Source organism: Tiliqua scincoides, chromosome 7, assembly GCF_035046505.1.
Source record: "Tiliqua scincoides isolate rTilSci1 chromosome 7, rTilSci1.hap2, whole genome shotgun sequence".
In the NCBI taxonomy this organism is placed as follows: Eukaryota; Metazoa; Chordata; class Lepidosauria; order Squamata; family Scincidae; genus Tiliqua; species Tiliqua scincoides.
The window spans coordinates 71,580,638-71,607,081 of NC_089827.1; the positions used below are offsets into that span (position 1 = coordinate 71,580,638).

A 26,444-nucleotide genomic window follows, 5' to 3' on the forward strand; every position below is an offset into this window, starting at 1 on the left:
CTTCTGAACTAAGCTTCTTGAAATGATAGGCGGGCCATGTTAATTTCTTGTTCTGTGTTGCATGCATGACACTTGGCCAACTGTCTGAGGCAAAGAGGCAAAGAAGGAAGGCCCATAGCCAGGGAGACAGACCAGGGACAGACTGCACTTGCTCCCAGTGTGGAAGGGATTGTCACTCCCGAATCGGCCTTTTCAGCCACACTAGACGCTGTTCCAGAACCACCATTCAGAGCACGATACCAGAGTCTTTCGAGGCTGAAGGTTGCCAACTATACTATATAGGTTACATGCGTGTTATTTTGATATCAAAATGAAGATCTGGTCACATCTGAGAGGTCTACAGTGGTGGGGGGTGATTCAGCATTTGCAGTAAGGTAAATCCGTGGATACCAAATCTGTGCATAAAGAGGCCCCACCTGTACAGAATTCTTGTGCATAAACATATCTATTCCAGATTACAATACAGTGAGCTATGACTATCAGCATGTTTAGACCAAAGTCACAACATGATTGTGATTTTGATTTTCAGCCAATCATTTTTAAAAAAGTGCGTATGTATTTCTTAGTGTGCATTCATTTTATACTGAATAGCCTACTAAATCTGAATTAAAACAAACTATTTCAAACTGTTAAATCTATTCTGAATGCCTTTTACTGGAAATATGATTTAGCACTTACCCACCTTGGTTGTGAAGTTTACATAATGACATACATTTCCACAGCAATTCCTCAAGTCCTTTTTTTGTTTAAACTCACACAAGTTTTTATCTCTAGTACCACCCGCTAACAAAAACTGCCAGACTATTCCACTTTATCATGAACACTTCACTGCATTCCATTTATTCTTTTGAAACTTTAATTTATCCAAAAGCAAAAATATTAAGCAGCCGACACTTCAAGAGCAGGATTAAACTGCAATATTAAGAACTCATCTTAATAGTTCTTTAATTGACTATATTTATTATATCTGTAACCTACCATACCCCATGATTGCTTGCTGGGAGGAAGAAAGAACAAAGGCAGGAAAACAAATCTTAGTTTGATCTATCACTTCCATAACTTTCAAAAACATTTTTAAAAACAAACAACAGAACAGAATCCAGAGAGCAATTCTAGACAAGTCTAGTGAAAAGCTGGCTTTTTCTCTTTAAACAGTGGACCTTGTGCCATATCACAAATGGCTTTTGAAAGTCCCTTTTGGTTTAAGAAATGGTTTGGCACATAACACAGAGAGCTGCTGTTCAAAACCATAAAGACAAAGCTGCCTTGCACATGTGGAACTAGTTGCAGTGCTCTTTCATCCCCCAAAATATGCTCTGTTTTAAAAATGGATTCTGACTTGTCTCTGGCCCTTGAATTCTGACCTAAATAGTAATATTTTTTTTCCACAATTTTCAGAAAGCAGCCAGACTTTGGAGATTGAGAGGAAGACACAAACCTGGAGAGAAACCAACAATGCATTTCTACAATCTCCCCCTTGCTCTCCCCCTGTACATCACAAATGGCTCACTTTTCAGATTACCCTCAATCTAGATTCATTTGGAACTAGCTCTTCAACTGTCCTAACATGCATCATAACGTGGAAAGTTATTCCTGGACATCTGGCCAATAAATGTGCTATCAAAACATAGGCCAACACACCAGAAATCATATCTAAGAATTAAGAATATCCCCACTGGATCAGGCCAAAGGCCCATCTAGTCCAGCTTCTTTTTATCTCACAGTGGATCCCCAGATGCCTCAGGCAGCATACAAGACAACCAGAGAACTGCATCCTGGTGCCCTCCCTTGCATCTGGCATTCTGATGTAGCCTACTTCTAAAACCAGGAGGTTGTCATATCCATCATGGCTTGTTACCTGTAATGGACTTTTCCTCCAGAAATTTGTCCAATCCCTTTTTAAAAGCATTTAGGCCAGATGCCATCACTACGTCCTGTGGCAAGGAGTTCCACAGACTAATTACTCACTGGGTAAAGAAATATTTTCTTTTGTATGTCCTAACTTTCGCAACACTCAATTTTAGTGGATTCCCCCTGGTTCTGGTATTTGTGAGCAGGAAAAGAACACCCCTCTGAATAGAGGGATGCTCTTTTCCCTCTCATACAATTCATCCATCCCCACAATCTATCCATTTTTGTATGCCACAATCATGTTCCTCCTTAGGTGCCTTTTTTCTAGACCGAAGAGCCCCAACCTAAATTAATAAATGCCTTTCTAAGTCCCAGTGTGGCAGTACTTGGCTCCTCCCACAGAATGGTGGCTGAAGGGAGGTGACATCCACATCCATAGGTAACCTCTGAGGTAGAAGGCAGCCCTACCAGGACTATGCTGTTGCACAGATGCTGACTAGAAAGGGGTAGTGATGCCCACTGGCTGTAAAGAGAGCCACTGATCATTCTCCCGATGGCCCAATTAAAAAGGTGATCGGAGTTTGTTTTGCCTGGCCAGGGCACAAGAGTCCCTCCCCAAGGGGGGAGGGGAAGGGGGCTGGGTCTGGCAGCTACGTGGACCTTTTAAAAGGGCACGAGGCCCAGCCCTCTTCCTCCTTTGCATGTGCGCACCGTGGGAATAGCAACAGGTCCCGAGTTCCAGAACTCAACTGGTTCGCCATTCTGTGGTTAGCTCCTTTGTTTCTTTGCTTCAGTCTCTGTCAACATGCGTAGGTCTCAGCGCAGAGCCAACCGCAAGGCGCCGGCTGCTGTAGTGCCAGTGGGGAGCGCAGGGGCTTCCACGGCGGGACAGGTGGTCCCCACACCAGGTCTGGGCAGCATAGCTGCGCAGGTCCTGGCACTACAAGGGGAGATGGTGCCTTCGTCAGGTACTCCCCGAGTGGGGGGCAATGCCCTGCCAGGGAAGCGGGCGTGCTGCTCCCTGTCCGATATTCTGCAAGGAATTCTGGACAGGCTTGCAGCCCTGGAGAGCGGCAGGCCTGCGGCAGCGGCGTTGCCGGTGGCAGATGCAAGGCCTTCCACAGGCCCAGCTTGGACCATGGCGAGAGAATATCCCGAGGCCTCTTCGGACAACGATGCAGCAGCAGCTCCAACTGTGTGTGTAGAAGTTCCCGACCCCAGCATGGGGGCCTGGGCCAACATGTAGGGTGAGTATGTAGGGGGAGGCTTGGTTGGAGTGGCGGAAGTATGGGAAGGCTGCGCTGCGCTGCCCCGCACAACCAGCGAGAGCGCCCAGGGGCTATGCTGGAGGGCCCAGAGGGGCAACCAGGATTGCGTCAGCCTTCACCTGTCCTGGTAGTTGGGGAGACTCCACAGCCCCGCTGCCGGTCAGTTTCTATGCAGCTGCCTGAGGGCAGATAACCAGCCTCTGCACAAGGATGGGCCACCCAGCAGGCTGCATATCAGCGGGGTGGTGTGGCGCTGGTGGCTCGGCCTCAGCAAGCGATGGCAGTGCTACATACAGGCCCCTCTCAGGTGCAGGTGGGTGCCCCAGGGGCGAGCGGGCAGTTAATGGCGGGTGTTACAGTGCCGGGCGTGCTCCCACCGGCGCAAGGGGAAGTTTGCTCGGCGTCACAGCCGGCCACTGCAGCCCAAGCCTGGCATGCTGGGCTGCCTGCGCAGAGTGGGGTGGGGCCGGCAGCGGGCGCATGGCCCCTATCATCACCGGTTTCCAGGGCGGTGGTTCAAGGGGCTCCACCCCTTCCCCCCATGCCATACGGGGAGGAGGCTCTTCCGCTTGGGGACCATCTGGCCCCTGCAGTTAAAGAAAAGATATGGAGGGGCGAGTATGTGGACCTCTTTAGCCTGCTCCATAGGGAGCCAGAGCCTGAGATCAGGCCAGGGGAGTGCAATCAGGACCATCAGACGTTGCGTAAGGCCAAAATTGATCGCAAGTGGACCAATTGGCTAGCAGGGTTTACCATTTACATGGGGGTGGTGCTGCAGAGAGACTTGTCTAAGGGCCCAGCGTTAGCAAAGTACCTGGACTTGATTCACAGGGCTTTTAGGGGATACTCAGGTTCAGGTTGGCTGGCCTATGATGAGCAGTTCCGCATGCGCTTGGGGAATAACCCGCAGCTTTCCTGGGAAAGAAAGAATTCAGAGCTGTGGATGCAACTCATGATGGCGCGTGGTGCTGCTGGGGGTGAGCGCTCGAACAGCGGTCACCTGATTGCCATGAGCAGTAGTTCGCACCCGGTGGGGCCGCCTCAGGCGGGAGTGCCAGGCCGACGGGTTCAACCCTCGCGTATCTGCTATGAGTATGCCTCCTTGGGGCACTGCTCTAGGTCAAGTTGTACGTTCCTGCATAACTGTGGACTGTGCAGTGCTGACCACCCGCTTACCTCCTGCCCGAGGGGTTACCGGGACAGGAGATCTAGGTGCCGAGGCTCAGGTCAGGAGAAGGGAGGAGGTGCAGGTGACGCATCCAATTCCAAAGAAGACAAGTCCGATTAGGCTGCCAATGACGGCTGAGCTGCTGCGCGAGTGCCCTGATCGCGTGGCGGCTGTATTCCTGTGGGAAGGTTTCACTCAAGGTTTTACGTATCCGCTTGCCACACCCCAAGGGTGTGAGTTAGCTAGCAACCTGAAGTCAGTCACGGGCATGGAGGACACAGTCTAGAGGATGATTACCAAGGGGTGGGTTTGGGGCAAGTTTGGGCCCCCCTTTTTCTTACTCCCCCCCACCTGACCTTAAGGTTCTCCGCTGGGTGTGGTGCCTAAGAAGGCCCCTGGGGTATACCGCCTCATTCACCAAGTTTCTTACCCACGGGGACATTGGTGAACAATGGCATTCCAGCCAGTATTGCATGGTCCACTTCAGTGACTCTGACGTTCCGGGCATTCCCCAATCTGTGGGGGGAGCAGTGTTGGAGGGGATGCCTTGCTATAACCTCTCTGCTTTCATTTGCTGGACACTGTGGTAGCCCGGTACGCGTATTAATCTGCGGCCACTCCATTGTCTTTTGGACCCGCAAGAGGGCGGCTGCAACCCTCCTCGGATTGCACTTGGGCCTCAGCCCGGCAGTGCAGGTTGCTTGGTTAGCCAAGAGGGGGATGAGATGGGGCCAGCTGCTGCCAGCGTTGATGGAGTTCCTGAATGTGAACCCCCCACAGGACGTTTGGTGCTCCACCTGGGCGAGAATGACCTTTGCAGCATGTCTGGTCTGGCTCTGATGAGCAGAGCCTGTGAGGACATCGCCACCATTATGCGTTGGCTGCCTGGTACCACCTTGGTATGGTCGGACCTCTTGCAGCGTCGTGTATGGCGAGGGGCCTTCTGCTGCGCTAAGATTAAAAAGATGCGCAGGAAAATCACCAAGGACATTGGTGGCTTTGTGTCTCACGCTGGTGGCAGGGTTGTAATGCATCCTGCAATTGTCTTCTCGCTGCCTACCTGTACAGGGGCGATGGTGTTCATTTGTCGGAGGAAGGCGCAGACGTTTTTCTTAAGGACCTGCAGGACAGCCTTAGGGCGCTTCTGCCCCTGTTTGGGAGTGGGGGGGTCAAGCGCTAGGCTGACCCCTCCTTGTGGCAGGTGGTGCGGGTTAGGAGGCGTGAATGGGACTTTGGCATGCACCTTCAGGCGGCATAGGCAGGGCGGAACCCTATTTCAGTCCTCAGGGGCTCGGCGGCATGAGGACGTAGACAGGGCCCTGGCCAGGACTGCGGGGCACAACTCAGAGGCTCAGCGGCTCGAGGTGGCACAGTCTGCGGTCCGGCTGCCTTCCCCTTAAGGGACAGACATGGATGAGACGCACCGCCCCAGTGGTGGGGCGCGACTTGGAGTCAGGTGCATGCCCGCCTGGGGGCAGAGGTTTCTGGTACCGCCCAGAGGTCCCTCCCCGCATCACAGGGGCTTTCGCTGCCTCAGATGCTGCAGGTCTCAGCCTCTGCTTCTCTTGGTAACATGAAATAAAGTTACCCTTTCTCCCAAATCTGTTGTCTCGAGTGTTCATTGGACAGTGCGGAAACAAAGCAGCCGTTCACCTGCAAAGTTGACAGACGTTTGACCCCTGGTTTCAGCTGCCAACTTGCATCTTCCTCGGAAAGGAAAAGACAGCCTCTTGCTCTGCTGGTGCAAATATTGTCAATCTCATCCACCATCAGAATTTCTTCTTGATAAAAATGTACCTGCACACTTATCTCAATTTTGTCTTCACTGTGGGCACAATCCAGCAAATATTAAGCACATTCAAATCCCATCAATTTCAGAAGAAGCATTAAGCATATATTAATTTCCCTACCACTAAAATCGATGGATAGAGGTGAAAGAATACCATTTTATTTTTTCACGATTTTGGTGTTTTCCAGTGGTGTTCGTGTGTTTTTATTCAAAATTTACATTATAATTATAATAGCTTTAAAAGTGTACTAGGTAGGTGATATAAGAACATAAGAACACAAGAACAGCCCCACTGGATCAGGCCATAGGCCCATCTAGTCCAGCTTCCTGTCTCTCACAGTGGCCCCACCAAGTGCCCCAGGGAGCACACCTGATAACAAGAGACCTGCATCCTGGTGCCCTCCCTTGCATTGGCATTCTGACATAGCCCATTTCTAAAATCAGGAGGTTGCACATACACATCATGGCTTGTAACCCATAATGGATTTTTTCTCCAGAAACTTGTCCAATCCCCTTTTAAAGGTATCCAGGCCGGATGCCGTCACCACATCCCATGGCAAGGAGTTCCACAGACCAACCACACGCTGAGTAAAGAAATATTTTCATTTGTCTGTCCTAACCCTCGCAACAGATTTATATTTCACCATCATTTAAAGCAGATCTAGCTTTGAAGATAATTTACATCGTGGTGAAATACGAACACTTGTGAATAATAAAATAAAATCAACCATTAAAAGTCTACCAGTTTTAGGGTGCAATCCTATCTAACTTCACAGCACTGATGCAGCAATGTAAATGCATCTTTTGCCACAACCTGTAGTGGGAGGCCTCCTCAACATAAGGAAACGTTTGTTCCCTCGCATTGGGGTTGCATTATTTATTTATTTATTTATTCATTCATTCATTCATTCATTCATTCATTCATAGCCCACTTTATCTCCCTCCCAGGCATTCAAAGTGGCTGCATTATGCATTATGGCTGCATTGGTGCTGGAAAGTTGGATAGGATTGGACCCTCAGGCTGCAATCCTATGCACACTTACCTGGAAGTAAGTCCCACTCAGGCCTTAGCAAATGTGGGACCCAATTTAAAACATTTTTTGCTGGGGGCCCTATTCACCAGGAGGAGAAGCAGTGTTGAGGCACTCATCAGTGGTGTCACTGCCAACTGGTTCTGAGGGGGGGGGGAATTTCAAGCCAAGTGGGCCCAGGGGTAGATGGGAGGGAGGGAGGGATGTTCAGTGGCATTGCTCCAGTTGTCACACTCACCACATGATGCCTTGGCATGGGAGATTCCATGACAGAATGTCAGCTCTGTACCTGCAGGTGCTCTGCTCACTCCCCCAGTGTGGGGCACCTCCAGGCACGGGGCCAATTTGGCCAAATCGATCAAATTGCCCTAAGGCCGGCCCTGGTCCAACTGAACACAGTGGACTTACTTCCAGGTAAACATGCATAGGGTAGCAGTGCTAGTACATTATGAAACAGAGGTTTTGTCTTACCTGTAGATAAATGGTGCTACTGTGGCCGTATTTGGATGGCTGTATTGCTGTTGCAGAGGAAGTTGGACAGTGCTGCTTCCTGTTGATTGGCCGCAAGTTGCAGCCACAGAAAGAGCAGCAGCTGAACTAGGGGTCAGGGCTGTGTTGGATTCCTTTCCTTCCAAAGGTGGCAGACCACAGGGCGTGTAGGCTTTCTCATTAGCTTGAGATTTTGCTGTGGACTGAGGCTGGCTTCCCTTGGCACTCCTTAGTTTTTCAGACTCTTTACTGACTGCACATGCTGGTGAAGTACTTTGCTTTGATGCTGGGACTTTGGACCCAGGTTTTGGAATCCCGCTGGAAGAAGGTATCAAAGTTTCCTTCTTGGTCGATGTCGCCTTGCTCCCTTTGGGGATCAGGCTTGCAATTTTTGAGGTCTTTTTCATAGGAGTCTCCGTAACCGGATCTTTTTCTTCCTTCCCTACCTTCTCAGTGCAAACTTTATTATTTTTGTCCCTGCTCTTTTCCTCTTTGTCCTTTGGCTGTAGCAAAGACTTTTTATTGCTGAGATTTTTGCTTCCAGCTTTTGGAGGGGTTAGTTTAGGCGATATTTTTGGACTGCTGCTGGTGGAACCCCCGCTGCTGGGGCCACCGCCGAAGCCATCCATTTCAGCGCACTCTAAAAAGGCTTCGTCGTCTTTCCCGCTGTCGTTGGGTCCCGAACCCGATGACATGGGAGACCGTAAAACAGTCCTGGCGTTAACCAGTTTGAACTTCTCCAGCATGGATTTCTGCCCAGAAGAAGGAGTTTTGGGTCCTTCAGAAAGGGGTGGTTTAAGCCTATCTGAAGTTGGTGTGGGAGAGGTGGCAGGACTGGGCTGCTTGACAGACAACATGGTGGAGGTGGCACTGTGTTTGACATTCATGGATTTGCTGCGCCAAGGCTTGCTGGCACTGGGAGAGGGGATAGCAGAGACCGGCTGCTGCCCTGTGCTGGTGGGATGCTGTATACTTCCATTCATGCCTGCAGATGGGTGAGGGCCTTTGGGTGATTCTTGTTTGAGAGAGAGAGAGAGAGAGAGAGAGAGAGAGAGAGAGAGAATGTCAAATTGTAGACTACTCAAACCTTCTCCAATACAAAGTGTCATTCCAATGACTCCTAAGTTTACAAGCAGTGCTAGCGCAGAAGTTTTCAAAAAACCTGCTCCATTGACCTAATTCATATCTGTAAGCCGCCTTTCTCGGCCATATTGCTTTAGAACAGGGACCTCCAAACTCCAGCCCATAGGCCAGATCCAGGCCCCTGGAATACTCACTAAAGGCACAGCACAGCAGTGGTGAAGCCTTACCATTCTGGCACACAGCAACCAGTTTTCGCGCAGAGCCTCATGTTGGAGAGCCACCTTCTGAAAAAAAAATCAGGGCACAGAGCCATCTGGGGTGACTGGCAATAGAAGCAGCTTCCTGGCACGAGGCTCTGCAATCATACAGGATGAAAACTGGTTGCTGTGCACCACAATGATAAGTCTTCGCCACGCCATACCCAGAATGAATATTCCAGCAAACCACAGGACAGAGTTTGGAAGCCCTTGCTTTAGAACAGGGGTGTCCAAACCCCGGCCCGGGGCCCAAATGCGGCCCACAGCGAGCCTCTATCGGGCCCGTGGCCAGTCTCTTGTCCCCTTAAAGCCTCTGGCCCACGCGACTGAACGCGACTGAACAGACTGTGCTCTGAATGCATCTGGAGGGTGTTCTGAGGGCCAGAGTGGCTGAGTGAATGAGCCCACTCCTTCATTTAATCATTCATCTAAGTCCCATCTCTAATTTATTTATTTAAATTTTATATTTAATTTTTTTTCTGGCCCTCAGCACTGCGCCAGATTTTTCATGCGGCCCTCTGGCCAAAAAGTTGGAGACCCCTGCTTTAGAATATCCTTTCCACAATGCTTTCAAAAGGTGAAACATAGAAGTACCATTTTATTGTTGAGAATTAAATTTCTTATGTATGTTGCATGATAATGTATTCTATATTCAGTTAAAAGAAACTTTGATTGAAGTAGACTTCAGATACCCACATATGCTTTTCAGATTTTAGACTGTGAGCCCTTTGGGGACAGCGGGACATTTAATTATTTGATTTTCTCTGTAAAGTACTTTGTGAACATTTTTTTTTTTTTGGCAGAAAAGTCGTATATAAATATTCTTAAGTATAACAACATTAGCAGGCACTGCAAATTACCAAGGGGTATGACACTGAGCTGATGGGAAAAGGGAAGTAGAATATAGACTTTTACAGGATGTGATTACTTCCGTAGGGCTTGAGTGTACCAAATTAAGGGTCTCATTGCATAGCCCAAAAGCTCATGAAAGAAGATGCAAAGATTGCTGTGATCCAAGCCAGGATTTGCACTGGCACGGAAGATTGAGTTGTATGACTAACTGTGCAATCCAAACTTGTGCTTGAGCTAGTAGCAGTGCATCCAACCCCTGTGCTGGCTGGGCACCGGGCTTTCTGGGTCTGTGCCACTAATATAGCTGGCATGGATCCAAGAAGCCTCCTAGGGTGGCTGGGGCTTTACCCAGGGTAAGGGGAAATATGTCCCTGAGGAAGCCTCCAGCTGTCTCCTGAACTGCCCTGGATGCATTGGGCTGTAAATTGCATTAGAATTGGGCTGTAAATTGAAAAAGTGCCCATGCAGAGGCAGAGACAAAGAAAAAAATAAAACAAAACGGAGAGAGGTCATGGTAGGAATGGAATGCAGTAAAATCTGAAACAGTGCATTTCATGTGACATTCTTGAGGCCCTTTTCAGCACGGTAGAGTCAGTCAGGTCAGCACAAGCCTACGTGCCTGATACAATGGGATTGCAAGTGACAGGCAGCGCAGCAGGAGAGGCTTAACCCACAATCCTCACACAGGACCCCTCCGGTTATGGCTATGCTGGCAACAGCCATTGCACCTGCACTGTCACTTCTACCAAATCAGGTACTTGTCACTCGAATAAACACAACAACCAGAATCACCCAATGGCCTGGCTGAGGAGGGCTAAAGGTTACCAGTGCCTGCTCTCAAACTTTGCTCCCCTGTGATTTTAACATTAGGATGCCGAACAGGTGCATTTTCTCTGCCATATGACTGTTAGAGACATAACCTCTCTTTGGTTCTGGAAAATACTGGAACACCCAGAGACCAGCTCTTTGTATACTAACAACTGCACGTGCCAATAAACATTGCACCAGGCTATGTACTTATAGGGGAGGAGCAGCATAAGAAAAAAAATTCCAGAAGATTAAAGAAACACACAAAGATTGATTTTTGACTGTTACTGTGTGCATGTTTGTATGCTGCACAAGAGTGCGCAAAGGCCATTTTCATAAATAAAGTCAAGGGAACATTGAATAAAATCAGAACTAGACTGAATTTCAAGAGGCCTCACATTCCAAAAAGATAAACCAACGTCATCTTCAGTATCACACTTTGTTCTAGCATTGATTACATCAGAAAACTTAAACAACTGAAGTACTTGAGGATACCGGAAAATATTAGTGCGACAAGCTGGAGCTGTGAGCAGCCTTACCTAGAATAAGGTCTGAACAAAAATGGAGTTAGGGGCTGGTCCTGAGCACATGGAAAATGCAGTGCAGTGGCTGGAAGATGCCACTAAGCACATGCACATGCAGACCCAGACTGCTTATCAGGCTGGTTCCCAGAATAAGGCCCCTGGCTTGGGTCCTACATGGCCCAACGTGGTTGGAGACCTTACAAGGAAGCAATGTAGAACAAGAAGCAATGCAGAGTTGGAGTGAGGATGTGGTTAAGAGGCTGAGCTATAAATCAGGAAACCCTTGGTTTAAACTGCCTGGTGGCCAAACTACCATGAACTCACTAGATCAGTGTTTCTCCACCAGTGGTACTTGAGGTGATATCTGGTGGAACTCATGGGACCTCTGCGCACCTGCTGCCCATCAGTAAGACCAGGAACGCAACACAACAAACAGCAGTTGTCTGCAGACTCCTCAGCAGCGGACCTCCACAGCCTTACGCCCAGGGCAAAGGTCCACAATGGCACCCCCCATGCAAAAATCCATCCCCCTACTCACCTGAGGCTCACGGAGCCTCATGCAACTCTGGACCACGTCGGAGAAACCTCTGTGAGATTCCCTGACGCTATAAACTAGCTTCTGGAAAACTGGAAGCACAGTTTCCGCCCTGCCAGGAGCCTCAGAGAGGCTTCCTGACTTGTGTCTGGGGCTTTTGCCCCATCAAACCTTATGGCAGGTCTGCAACTGAGAGTCCTTAGTCAGTGGTGTGGAGCCACCAATGGGAAACATTTTGAGCGCTTGATCTAATTCACTAAATCAGGGGTCTCTAAACTTTTCAGCCGAAGGGCAGCAACAAATGTCTGGCACAGTGTCAAGGGCTGGGAAAAAAATTAAATATAAAATTTAAATAAATACATTAGAGATGGAACTTAGATGAATGAATAAATGAATGGGCTCAAAAGTCCAGGACTTCTCCAAGCACCAACACAGACCAAGAAATAAAGCACACATTTAAATGGACCCCCATTTCCCCATCCCACAAGCACAACTCTGGTTGTGTTTGGTCAACTGGGCCAGAGGCTCTCAGGGGATCAGAGGCTGGCTGTGGGCTGGATAGAGGCTTGCCGCGGGCCGGGATTTGGAGACCCCTGCACTAAATCATTAACTAATTAATTAATTATCTGAGTCAAGCTGCTGCTTCTGTATACACCATACGCAGTATATACCATATGCAGTATATACTCGTATGTGAATCATAGTACTTTAGCATATGTGTATTTTATATATTATAGCACAGTGATTTTCAACCTTTCATCTCACGGAACACTGACAAAGTGCTAAATTTTCAGGGCACACCATCAGTTTCTTGGTAATTGGCAAGGCACACCATGCTGCCAGTGGGAGGGGTGCTCATATTTCCCCAATGGTTCTATCAATATATGACCCTCCCCCAAACTCCTGTGGCATACTTGCAGACCATTCATGGCACACCATAGCACACTGGCTGAAAATTGCTGTTATAGCATAATAAATCTGACACTGTAAAGTGTGTGTACATTTTCTTGAGACACCCTCTATTTCCACTCTTATACTTGATTTAAAATTCAAATCTATTTGTCCTCGTAAATCGATTTCAAACTTTGTGCTTGAGGTTCAAGACTGCAGACTTGGTGGCCACATTAAACATACATTCAAACACAGTAATCATACTTTGCAAAACAAAACAAGCTATATGAAAAACACATGAACTGGCTTGTATATGTAACGAGCCTTTCAAAATTAAGGCCACATGATTTCCTAACGTATCTGAATGTGTTAGTGCTCGTTAACATATCCTCCAGAATTAGAAGAACGAAGTGTTAATACTGATTAGGTCCTAAAAAACCACCAGTTATTTTTGCTTAACCATTGTGTATATTTTCATTATTTAGAGCACATGTTTCCAGTTAGCTAAAATGGATTCCCATGCTATTCAGTTCTACATTATGTCAAAGAATATGAGAAATATATGTACCACCACCACCATCCCCCCCCCCCCCCCACAAAATTATTTGTGTATATTCAGCAAATAGTTTGTTTGGAACTCGTCATACAAGAAGAAAGGCAAGCTCCAAAGACCTGATAAAGTAATCTAAGGATCAAAGGAGATCTGTGCCTAGTTATGCAATGTAGCCTGAAGGGGGAGTTTATGTAGAAAACCTCGGGCAGATACTGCTGCCCGAACGGCCCCTCCTGACGAAGGAATTAAGTCAGATAGAGGTTAAAAGAGAAGATGTTTCAGACCTCATTGATAAATTAAAGATCAATAAGTCACCGGGCCCTGATGGCATCCACCCAAGGGTTATTAAGGAATTGAAGAATGAAGTTGCAGATCTCTTGACTAAGGTATGCAACTTGTCTCTCAAAACGGCCACGGTACCAGAAGACTGGAGGATAGCAAATGTCACGCCTATTTTTAAAAAGGGAAAGAGGGGGGACCCGGGAAACTATAGGCCGGTCAGCCTAACATCCATACCGGGTAAGATGGTGGAATGCCTCATCAAAGATAGAATCTCAAAACACATAGACGAACAGGCCTTGCTGAGGGAGAGTCAGCATGGCTTCTGTAAGGGTAAGTCTTGCCTCACAAACCTTTTAGAATTCTTTGAAAAGGTCAACAGGCATGTGGATGCGGGAGAACCCGTGGACATTATATATCTGGACTTTCAGAAGGCGTTCGACACGGTCCCTCACCAAAGGCTACTGAAAAAACTCCACAGTCAGGGAATCAGAGGGCAGTCCTCTCATGGACTGAGACCTGGTTGAAGACCAGGAAACAGAGAGTGGGTGTCAATGGGCAATTTTCACAGTGGAGAGAGGTGAAAAGCAGTGTGCCCCAAGGATCTGTCCTGGGACTGGTACTCTTCAACCTCTTCATAAATGACCTGGAGACAGGGTTGAGCAGTGAGGTGGCTAAGTTTGCAGATGACACCAAACTATTCCGAGTAGTGAAGACCAGAAGTGACTGTGAGGAGCTCCAGAAGGATCTCTCCAAACTGGCAGAATGTGCAGCAAAATGGCAGATGTGCTTCAATGTAAGTAAGTGTAAAGTCATGCACATTGGGGCAAAAAATCAAAACTTCACATATAGGCTGATGGGTTCTGAGCTGTCTGTGACAGATCAGGAAAGAGATATTGGGGTGGTGGTGGACAGGTCGATGAAAGTGTCGACCCAATGTGCGGCAGCAGTAAAGAAGGCCAATTCTATGCTTGGGATCATTAGAAAAGGTATTGAGAACAAAACGGCTAATATTATTATGCTGTTGTACAAATCTATGGTAAGGCCACACCTGGAGTATTGTGTCCAGTTCTGGTCACCGCATCTCAAAAAGGATATAGTGGAGATGGAAAAGGTGCAAAAGAGGGCAACTAAGATGATTGCTGGGCTGGGGTACCTTCCTATGAGAAAAGGCTACAGCGTTTGGGCCTCTTCAGCCTAGAAAAGAGTCGCCTGGGGGGGGGGACGGGACATGATTGAGACATACAAAATTATGCATGGGAAGGATAAAGTGGATAGAGAGATGCTCTTTGCACTCTCACATAACACCAGAACTAGGGGACATCCACTAAAATTGAGTGTTGGGAGAGTTAGGACAGACAAAAGAAAATATTTCTTTACTCAGTGTGTAGTTGGTCTGTGGAACTCCTTGCCACAGGATGTGGTGACGGCATCTGGCCTGGATGCCTTTAAAAGGGGATTGGACAAGTTTCTGGAGGAAAAATCCATTATGGATTACAAGCCATGATGTGTATGTGCAACCTCCTGATTTTAGAAATGGGCTATGTCAGAATGCCAGATGCAAGGGAGGGCACCAGAATGAGGTCTCTTGTTATCTGGTGTGCTCCCTGGGGCATTTGGTGGGCCGCTGTGAGATACAGGAAGCTGGACTAGATGGGCCTATGGCCTGATCCAGTGGGGCTGTTCTTATGTTCTTAACTACAATTCCCAGGAAGCCTTGCAGGTCTCTTGTTATCTGGTGTGCTCCCTGGGGCATTTGGTGGGCCGCTGTGAGATACAGGAAGCTGGACTAGATGGGCCTATGGCCTGATCCAGTGGAGCTGTTCTTTTGTTCTTATGTAAAAAGTATAGCAAGTGGGATGTATTGAAACATGGGAAACAATGCTGGGGGATTTGGGGCTTTAGGACTTTGATCCTTCCATGGTTTTGATCACGATGATGGCTCTTTCACAGCAGCAAAAGATGAAAGACACCCTACTGCCCTGTCATGTTTAGCCACGTTTTGCAAGCCCCCCAACTTGCTCTTTAACTAAACTAACCCCCATCAGGGCACATTTTAAGCACATGTTTGACCTTTAGAAGAATAATTTGTGAAAGAACTTATGGTTGCAGCAGTTTTTTTTTGTTTTTAAGCTAGAAGAAATATTCTACTTCTTGCACAGTAACTTTTCACAGACATATATACTTATTGATTTGGCAAAGTCAGCAACTGGTTTCAATCGCCAAAAAGTTGCCAAGATTCCCAATTCAGTTTTACTTTAGACTACAAAGAAGGACCAATTGAATATGAGCAGTTTCATAATCGGGGCTGGGCACAGACACCAACTCTGCAGATTTCTTTGATTTACATCCAGTCCAACGGGTGGCGAGGGCTACTTGAACATGCATTCCACCAGCACTAATTGCTGGAGACGTTTTGTAAAGTGCTTTCTAGTAGTGTGCTCAGTAGCAAGCTGCTGGGACACTGGCAGGAAGGCCAGCGCTTCCCCACTCACGTCATGGGCTCTCCTGCTGCTTGCCAGGGCAGGTAAGATGGCAGGAGGGGGTAGGGAGGGCAGATCAGGGATGGGAGAGGCTCTAGGAGGAGGCAGATCTGGCAGCAAGCCACATCCTATCCCTTTTCTGTAGTCTCCCTGCCCCTTTCTCTCCTTGGACTTGTGCTAGCGAAATAGCTAGTAGAGGTTCGAGGAGACCTGCTGCAGGTTGGGAGGCTTATGGAGGTGTAAGGGGATTTAAATCAACTTTTGCCTCTGAAGCTTCCTGATCCGCCCCGCCCCACTGGCTACAGTATGACTTTTTTTGGTGCGGCTGCACCAGCCAGGGGGAGAAGGATAGGATTGAGACCTCCCAAATGGATAACCTACTTACACATACATACGCACTCCCCAAAAGTTTGCCAAACCATTTGACCTGCTGTTATGGTTTTCCTGTTATGGGGTGTTGTTGTTTTTTTTTAATCCCAACAGCATTATTTGTTTTAAAAACAAACCATTGATGCAAAGTTAGCAAAAGCACATATTACAAAAATAAAACTCATAGAAGACTTAATGAGGCCCCTCAGTATTTTAAAGATTCTCTTATGGCCTGCAGCATAAAGAAACAATAACATTATGGAATCTTATTCAAAATTAAAACATATTATTTCCTTTTAAGGCCTTTGATGTCCTCTTGATATTTCTCATACTCATTTACGATTTGTTCTGCTTATTTTTAAAGACCACTGGTTAACCTTGGAATTGTCCTATAACATATTACAGATGGAACCTGTTTATCCACGGATTTTATATCCATGGATCTGGCTCAATGTGGGTCTCCTGCGTTGAGCCAGACTTGGCCCCACCTGAACCCTCAGAATGCCCAGGCCTCAGAGTGCCTTAAAAGGCATTAAAAAAGTTACTTTTGGTTTCCTAAGGGAAACTGAAATTAGTGGGGTTTTTTTTTTTTTTTTTTTTTTTTTGCCTGTAAGGGTCATTTGGAAGCCCACAGAGCTTCAGAAAAGCTTCAGAAAGCCCTCCAGAGGCAACCAGAGCACAGCTATGGAGGGTTTAAAGGGCTGAAACCGTGGATTTTATTATCCATGGTTTCCACTACCTGCAAGGGTTCCGAGAACGGATCCCTCATAGATACCGAGGCCCTACCCGTACTAAGGGTAGCAACTATTATGGTAGACTTGGTCACTATGGCCCCTGGGGGCATGCCTGGAGGTGTCACCCCCCTTCTAAGGCCTTCTGAAAGCCTTAAGCGTCTCTTCCATTTTTGGGTCGAAAACCAGAAGTGATGTTTAAAGGCTGTTCAGAGGCCACAGAAGACCTTTTGAGGGCTAGAGGGGCCATGCACTTGCACCCATGGACCCCCTTAGTTACACCACTGAGTATGTAGATTTAACAAACATGATATGACATCTGCCATTTGACTGTCTTGGGCAGGCAAAAAATACTCCAGGGGAACTGCATTTTTACTTCCCCCCCCCATCATAAACCATATTTGGTTCAAAAAATGCATTGAATGACTATTTTGACATGATAATCTTAATGAAAACAATGGAAAACTCCAGGGAAAAATATCATTAGGTAAAACTTGCTTGAGACAACTCCGAAATGAATTCTTTTAAATCTCAACAGTCTTATTTTGCCAACTAAATGTGAGCTCAGTTATTTATTGTCAGCAGGTTAAAGCTGGCAACTGAATGTCAATGTTCATTCAGTGACATCTATCCCCACCTTGTGGTAATTTTTATACATGCTGCTTTTAAGGTGGTTCTTTTAGATTTTCAGGTCCCTTTAGATGGGAAAATAAAAACAATCTTCCAACAAGGGGGAGGGAAAATTAATTAATTGTAATAAATGGGTCACAGGCCACAACTTGACCGAACAGCATACATACATCAGCTAAGACATGATGCGCAACCTCCTGATTTTAGAAATGGGCTATGTCAGAAGGCCAGATGCAAGGGAGGGCACCAGGATGCAGGTCTCTTGTTATCTGGTGTGCTCCCTGGGTCATTTGGTGGGCCGCTGTGAGATACAGGAAGCTGGACTAGATGGGCCTATGGCCTGATCCAGTGGGGCTGTTCTTATGTTCTTATGATATAGTGGTTACAGAAGTGTTTTTCAACCATTGTGCCACAGCATATTGGTATGCCATGGATGGTTCACAGGTGTGCCATGCGAATCTGGGGAGGGTTATTTTATTAGCAGTGCCATTGGGGGGATGTGAACCCCCCACTAGCAGCACAGAGTGCCTTGTCAATTGTAAAAAAAACTGATGGTGTGCCTTGACAATTTTAGCACCTTGTCAGTGTGCTGTGAGGTGAATAAGATTGAAAATCAATGGGTTAGAGTGTCAGCCTGGAGAAACCTGGGTTCAAACCAAACTGAACCCACTAATAGGGGTAGACTGGGTGACCTTGCACCAGTCGTCAGTTCTCAGCCTACCCTACCACACAGGGTAGTTAGAAGGTGAAATGAAAGGCAAGAGAAAGGTGATTGTGGAAATGAATGGGAACCCACATGAAACTGGCCCACCTAGTAGATCAAACATACAGTTTGAGAAACACTGGTGTAGAAGTCTCAAGATCAGGCTCTTATGCTCAGAATTAGCAACATACCACATTGACTGGTCACTGAGTGCCAGACAACCTTATGAGGTTCTCATTGCTTGGGATTGAAATCTACAAAAAACAACCCCTCTCCTCCCAAAACACCTGGCAAAATTTTATATACATCCAACCGCAGTTCAAAACCATAGCTAACTTCTGTTACTATATTCAATCGCATTGAAATCGCAACACTCATACAAACTTCTAATCTGTTTCATTTTCTTTGAATCACAGTGGCATTTCTATGGCTTCAGTTGCTCAATAATAGGGCACCTGTTGAACACTTACCTTTCTCGTTTCCATTTGCATATTGCGGAGGCTTGCTTTTGTCAATGCTATTAAAGCTCTGACTTCTTCGATTTAAGTTGGAGGCTCCCTGGACTTTGGTATTGCTGCCTGCAGCTGGCACCCTTGAGGGCCCGGGAAGCCTGGAACAGTACAGTTAGAAATGAATTTGTGGCACACTGCAAACACATACAAGATAGGCAGCTTTTCCCCCCAGTATAAATCCATGGAGTTGATCAACATTACAGGTAACATTTCAACAGTGGACCACAGCATGATTCACAGTTAGTTGGACTCAACACCATCAATAAAAGGTCTGTTTTAATATACACAAAAGGGGAAAGGGTGCTTGATAGTATCACAGACAAACATATACGGATCTTTGCATTTTCCATTCAAACTGCAAAAAAAGAGACTCATCCATGTTTCACTATTCGCATAACCTTTTATTCAACCAAGTCACTAACGTATGTTTCTAAGAAGTGAAATCAATCCAGGCATACAGTTTTGTGGAACACATACTATAGAGACGCTGTTTCTTTAACACACACTGTGAGAATTTTATTTCTTCTGTCATTCCAGAGTCTCACACATTAGTAACAGATATGATGAGATGAGAAATTCAGGGCCTAATGTCATTTGCATGCGTACTGATTCAAGTGAGGACTCGTGAACAAAAGTGTTCCATCTTTCTTAAAACAATGCGGTTCAGGCAACATATTTCACTTCTTGGTTTTTGCTGCCACCCTCTGAAATATCATAGGTAGCAAAGCTAAAATTAATAAAGATACAACCACCTACAATGTATTCAAATCCACATTATATTATCTTTGATCCCCCCCAGTAGTTATGCGGTGTTTGATTTCCTTAAATGCTGTCCATAGATATGAAACTTTCCAATACAATATACAAAAACTGGAACCAGTGGCGCAGCTAGAGTTGTGTGAAGTACGAAGTTCTGCAGGGAGGAGCAAAATGGAGTTTTGCAGGGATCCTCACCGCCGCGTGCAAGAGGCCCCTCCCCTTCAGAGTCAGGTGTATGCCTCCATTTTGCTCCCCCCACTTGATATGGCTTTGAAAGGGAGGGAGGGGGCCCCTTGCATGCTGCGGTGAGGCTCCTGCAAAACTTTGTGCTTTGCACCTCATCTAGCTGCGCCACTGACTGGAACCTCAACAGATTTTTTCTGACAGGCTATTGGACTTGTATCAGGAATTTTGGAAACAATGCTAGCACCAGGTGGTGTTAGTATAAAAGTTCTGAAACAAACTTAGCATTGTGAAATGCCATATGACCGGCACGGCAGAATTGAGAGAAAGCAAAGAAAAAAAGAAAATGTTAAGATGGTTGGTTTTTTGTTTTTTTTTAAGAAATGCCTTACTTATTATACTGTCATGTGAAGTAAGTTGAAACTGATTTCACCTTTCTGCACAGAACTTATGAAGAGCTCTGCCTTCAGAAACATTACCCATTTTAGTCTTAAACTGCAGTTTGCTTGACCACTCACTCCATCTCCATTAATGGTCCTGCTGTGAAACAGGTGCCTGGAGAAAGGCAATATTAGATATCTAATCATCCACAAGTCCCTTATCGGCTTATCCCAGCTGCCAGCCTCTTCTTCCCATCTCTGGGCTGAGAGCAGGGTAGATTGTCTCAACTTCACTAATAGGTGCATAGAGATAAGCAACTTTATCATGCTACATGACCACAACTGTCCTATAACAATTCTGCTCCCCTTAGAGCACTGGTTCCCAAGCTGTGGTCCGTGGACCACAGATGATCCATGAGATCCTGAGGAGTGGTCTGTGATGTCTTAGGAAAAAAAATCACCTTTGATCGCTTCCAATGTCTTCTCTCACGGACCACCAAAGAGGGTGCAGACCGCCCACAGGTACAACTACTTAAGCATCAGTTGTGGCTGTGGGCATTTTCTGTCCTCTCTGATAGTTTGTAAGGGAGTTCTTGAGAGACAACAGAGGGCGGAGGCCAATCCACCCAGAGTTGGATGTGGTCCATGACAATTCCAATTTTTGCCTCAGTGGTCCGCAGGCTCTGAAAGATTGGGAACCACTGCCTTAGAGCATACTTAAATGCATTTAAAAATCCAGTTGCCTTTTTTATAACCATATTTCTCAGACAGTCAATTACAAAAATGAAATTGTTAAATTAACAACAAACATGCTCACTTTCTGCATGTACCAATGTACATGCTCCAATCATCATCCCCCCCCCCACACACACACACAATCATTGTAAACAACAAAGGAAATGCAAAGCGTAAAGGTAATGGGCGAGAGACACACTTCTGGTCAAAGTCTTACAGACACGGTTATAAATTCATAGGATTAGACGAACAACTGTTAAGTCCCAGACTTGATGAATGGTAGGTGAGACAAGGAGAGTTCATAATAAATGGGATTGAAGACTTACAGCCACAGGTGCACAGCTGCACTCTAGCTCATTCCAAGCTACTGCCAGCAGCTCATATTGGGTTATAAAACAGACTTTACACAGTGGATTATGAAATGGACAGTTCATTGTTAGGGACGAACTGTACAGTGAACAGTGTGATCAGCTTCTAAAAGAACCACCTATAATCAACATAGACTGAACACTGTAAGAGGAACTAAGAGTATTTTCTTTTGAACAGAAATACATGGATTTTAGTGCTCATAAGACTGCCACAGGAGTAATGAACAGTAGCACTAGAAATTTCCTATACAGCTTTATTAAAATAATTTCCAGACTAAAGCAGTGCTGGTTCTTCTACTCCAACAGTTTTCAGAGTGCTTTTCTAGGAATGCTGACATGTTTAATGTATTCTATCAGAGATTCCTCATTTTTTTTTAATTAAAAAAAAAAAAAGAAAGATCATGTCAGAGATGCTGCCCCAAAGAGTTTCTTCACCACTGCCAAGCTTCGCTGCAATGCACAGCCACTGGTGAACATCAGTCATATCCCCAAAGATAGGAAGTCAGAAATATCAGTGTTCTACGAGTTCTGTCTCTAAATGTACACAATTATGCTACTCCACCACGTATGCTACCCCACTGCTTCTGCTGTTTCTACTCTTCTACTCCACATATAAATACACAATTTCACTCTTCCAAAGCAAGAAGTAGCATACAATTCTGTTCCTCCTCTCTTGAGCTGTACTAGCACACTGAACATGTGATGATTTTGTGACATGGACAAAAAGTCCATTGGGAACGACTTAAACTCTTCTTCAATTATCAACCAAATCATGGTGTAGAATGGAAGCTTGCAGCATTGTGAATGCATCAGCACAAGTGAACTGGCGGGCAAGCATATGTGCCTATGACCTACCTCCTCTACTTGTTCATTCGGTGCTGCCTTCTCCACCTTGCCTTGTTCCAGGTGAGGAAAATTAACAAAACTTCCTACAGGTGACTGCACAGATGAGAAGAGCCTCATCTCAGGCAGGGCTGTTTGTTAGATGTTCCCCTAGAGAGAGGAGCAGCAGCAGGAGTTGGCAGTGAACAAGAGACCATATTGGCAGGCCGGGGCTCAATTCGTTGGTATGATTGTCAGCTCAAGTTACGAAGGAGGTCTTTGAATATGTTTGAAGACTATGTAGCCAAACCTCTTTCATATTGTGTCTGTCTTCAGCCTATGTGGTGAGCATGAAGCTTCAGAGCACTAAAATCCTTGTTGAGCTTTGACACAGTTCACTGGACTGAGTTACCAAACAGATTTGCCTACAGCTGTTACACAGAGACATTATTCTTCAAGTCTTGGGCAGGGCTTTCCCATGGCCAACAGAAAATTCTGCAAAGCTTGCACTTAAAATATTATTATAAAGAGCTTAATGTCTAGTTTGGTTTAAAGAATAAAATGCCAGTGGGCAGTGACTCCATTAAGTATCACTAGCAAGCAATAAATTAGAGAAGTTAACTGACCTAGAAGGCTTTTTTTGACTGGCTGCAATTCCACTGTGATTAGCCTGAGTTGCATATCTGGCTGTCAGACTGTATGAGAAGAAACAGAGAAAGTGAATTAAAGAATTTTGTTTTTGAACATGCAGAGAAAGCACAAACTTACCACCGAAAGATGAGTTAATGTAATGCAAGTAGAACATGGATAGAAAAAAACAAATTAAAGAAAGAGTTAAAATGTAATGTTTACATCATGAATTTTCCAAGTACGGACTATGTTGTAGATGCCATGCGCTGTCCCATCTCATGAAGAAACACGTTGTCTTAAAATACAAGAGTCACAAATCATCAACATTCTTAAGAGTTTTGAAAACACAAAATGGGTCGGCGTCCAGGTTCCTCCAACTGCAGACACACAAACGCGTGATCAGAATTTCATAAGTGTAATAGATTTTCACCCAGAGAGCAGCTTTAGACATTAAATTAGGATATAACCTAAGCTCTAGTGAGAGAGCCATTCTTCTTTGCTTTGCCTATTTACTTTGGATTATTATATAATGCTCCACAAGGACACTCAAGAGCATTAATGCAGAACATGTGCCATGGTTTATGGTCAAGTTTAACTAAGAAAGCCATCTTAAGATTTTATACAGTGTTGTTGAGCTTCTTTTTATACTTTTGTGTTTTTGGTTTTTTTTGTTGGTGGAAGAAACTAATTAACTGACATTGCATAAAATATGAATCCAATTCTTCACTATCACATAGAAAAATGATCCTACTGTTTTTTGGGGTTTTTTTTTTTGCCCAACTGTGGGGATGTATACTCTGACACAGAGATAGAGGATTTGTATGTAAGTACAATCTGTGGTAGCATCATGTAAAACATGGAGGTAGAATAAGAAAGGCATAGGAAAGCACTGGTATTAGCAAGGCATTAGCAAGCATGCAGAGGTGTAACTAGGAGCTTGCGGGACACTTGCCCCAGGCGCTACACCAGAGGGGGTGCAACGTGCAAGCCAGTCATTTCTGGGTACTTCCTAGAGGAGGAGGTGCTGGCAGTTTCATGCCCCCCGAGCCTCCAGAGGAGAAGGAACAGGGGGGCACAAAGCTGCAAGCATCTCCTCCTTCTCCTCCTCCTCAGTGTTATGAGACACTGTGACATCACTGCCCCAGGAACCGGCACATTATGCCTCTGGAATAACTATGGTATGGTATGGCTAACTTCTAGAAAGTGATGGCAGTGGTAAGGGGTAGGACACAACCTGATGTTCACACACACAGAAAGTCTTCACTTGGAAAACTGTTCAAGGGCTGTTACTACTTCAGAATGTAGATGGGAAATCACATGATTGAATGCTCCTCCCCCCATACCAAAACAACAGCACAGGAAGTTAGATGCCCCTCTATTGCCCTGACATGCATGGGACAGCGTGCAGAAGCAGAGATAAAAGATGGCACAGAATGGAAGTGGACAGGAAGGAGGTGTCAACAGTGGTGTACCTAGAATGTGACAAGTTGGAGACATCTGCCCTGGGTTCTGGGCATGGACTTACTCATATTCTACCAATGGTGTGTTTTTGCACCAGCTTCAGGGAACCTCCAAAAAGAGTAATGAACAGTATTTTTCATTTTTTTTCTTTTTTGGGGGAGCTTAGCATCCATGGATTTTTGCATAAATTCACTTGGCAGGATGAACAAGGCTGGTTTCCCACCCAATGATCTCCTCTTCTTTGTGTAGCCTGCTGAATAAATGGTGGGATGAACAGGAATGGCTTCCCACCCCATGATCTCCCTTTCTCTGTTTGGACAGGAGCGCAATTTCAGTTCTTGCCATGGGCGCCATTTTAACCTAGATACACCAACTGGGTGTCAAGTTGGGCTCTTTCTAGTCAGTTAGGGTGGGCCAGCATGGCCAATATTTTCAGTAACGGAGAAAGCATTGCAAGCAGTGAAGGGTACTCGGAATTGAGGCAGCCTGTAGTAATGGAATTGCTGGGAAAGATCAGCGGAAGAGCAATCAGTGGACATGGCCAAACATTGCTTAAGCTTTGTTGATCTTCCAGAGATGGAGAAGGAGCAGCAGCAGAGAATAGGGAGGGAGGATGTGGGCAGGAAGGGGGAAGCCCAACAGTTTGAACCACAGTTGGATTTGCCGGTATGCTTATTTGCCAGTTCTCTGTTCAACTGCCCTGAGTGCAAACCCAGTCACTTTCATGTGATGATTTTTCACAGCACCCACTGCTGACAATTAGTTTCTGTACAATAGGACAACATAATTTTCCAGACTCTTCTTGGAAGCAAGAGGGTTTCTGAGTGGAATAGGACTAAGTTGTCTGAGTGATTCACAAAAGACGGCTGACTATTTAGTGAATAAAAGGGACTTTGGGATGACTCTCCAAGGGAAAAAAAGGCCTAGATCTTAGTTTCAATGGACTGCTTGTACTCAAGTAATCTTGCTCATGACACTCGCAGTCATGAGCAAAGAATACAAGCCTGTGGTGAACACCAAAGCCAATACTGAATCCTGAGACTGATGATTGAAGTCTGGGTTAGTAAACCTAATGGTAACTGCTTCATTAGACTAAAAACAGGATGCAATCCTCAGCCAGGTTGGTCATCATCTGGGAAATCAAGTATGTTTCTAATTGTAAAAAGCAAGAACTCCATTTTATCATCTGTAACAGTTGCTCACTTACATGGGAATCAGCAATGGAAAAATCTCAAACTCATAGTATTCAAGAGCTTGAGGAGCAAAGCATTTTTCATTTTTAAATGTCCATATTTTTTTAATGAGGTCTCGCACGTACAGCTCCGTGCCAATGATATCAAAAGGAGCAGTATTCTATGTTGTGACCCATCAATAAATGTGATAGAATGTGAAATTAAAACACTCTTAGAGAACACTGCCACACACATCATTGAAATGAGTTGCAGGAGAGAGTTAAAGCTTTCTTTGGGGAGAAGTTTTGATTTATCTTCTGAATAATTTGAGTTGAATATCCCTGCGGGCATTTCTTACATCACACAGAGGCTCACATATGGAAAATAAGATTGGGACCGCCAGACATCAAGAGAAGAAGTGCCTTAGGAAACCACAGGCATGTGGGGCCTAGATCTGTACCGAGACTATGGGGATTTGACAGTCCCATTCCCAGGAGAGAGGCTGAGGGCAGGTGTCTCTGCCCAAGGCCATTCTTCTCCATAGTTTATACCAGCGATGGTAATGTCACTGAAGTGTAATGGTCTTGGGGCCCAGAAATGGATTTCAAGAAGTAATGCTTGCTTCAAAAAAGAGGAAAGCATAGTATTAGAAGACATTTAACTTTTCTCCAGCTCAGTTTAGAATGCAAGCTGGTGAAAACGAGATTTCTCCTCCAATGCGGGGGGTGAGAGTAAAATTCCATTCCCCCCCCCAATGTGGGACCTTCACTCCAATTGTCTCCATTGGAGATTGGCCTTTTGCCCTCTAGCCCAAGTTTTCCAGTAGGCAGCTCTTCAAACAATCCCTAGTGAAACAAGGAAGGAGCATCTCCCTTCCTTTACCAGAGGCCCATTTTATAGTCTTGCTCCTTGGAAACCTGGGGAAAGGGGCAAAACCCTGCCCCACAGGGCAACCTTGGGATAAGAAGATTTCATGTTGAGGTTTTACCTTCATCCTCCAGGATGCAAAGCGGCAGCATGTCATGGGCAGGATGGAGGAGGACAGGCAAGGGGGAATTTTGAGCAGGAAGGTGGTGGATATTGGAACCCTCACCCTGAAACACCCCTTGACTCTTTACACCAGCTAAAT

The 26,444-nt window shown here is 45.8% G+C and overlaps 1 protein-coding gene across 2 annotated transcripts in view; it reads right to left on the reverse strand.

Moving 5' to 3' along the window:
• NAV3 (neuron navigator 3) overlaps nucleotides 1-26,444 on the reverse strand; it is a 305,431-nt gene that overhangs the window by 154,656 nt on the left and 124,331 nt on the right. For both annotated transcript variants that reach the window (XM_066634436.1, XM_066634435.1), the window contains exons 6-8: nucleotides 22,679-22,747; nucleotides 18,764-18,903; nucleotides 7,579-8,611 (exon numbers count right to left, since the gene is read on the reverse strand). In XM_066634436.1, the coding sequence (XP_066490533.1) occupies nucleotides 7,579-8,611; nucleotides 18,764-18,903; nucleotides 22,679-22,747 (1,242 nt within the window). The remainder of the gene's footprint in view (nucleotides 1-7,578; nucleotides 8,612-18,763; nucleotides 18,904-22,678; nucleotides 22,748-26,444) is intronic.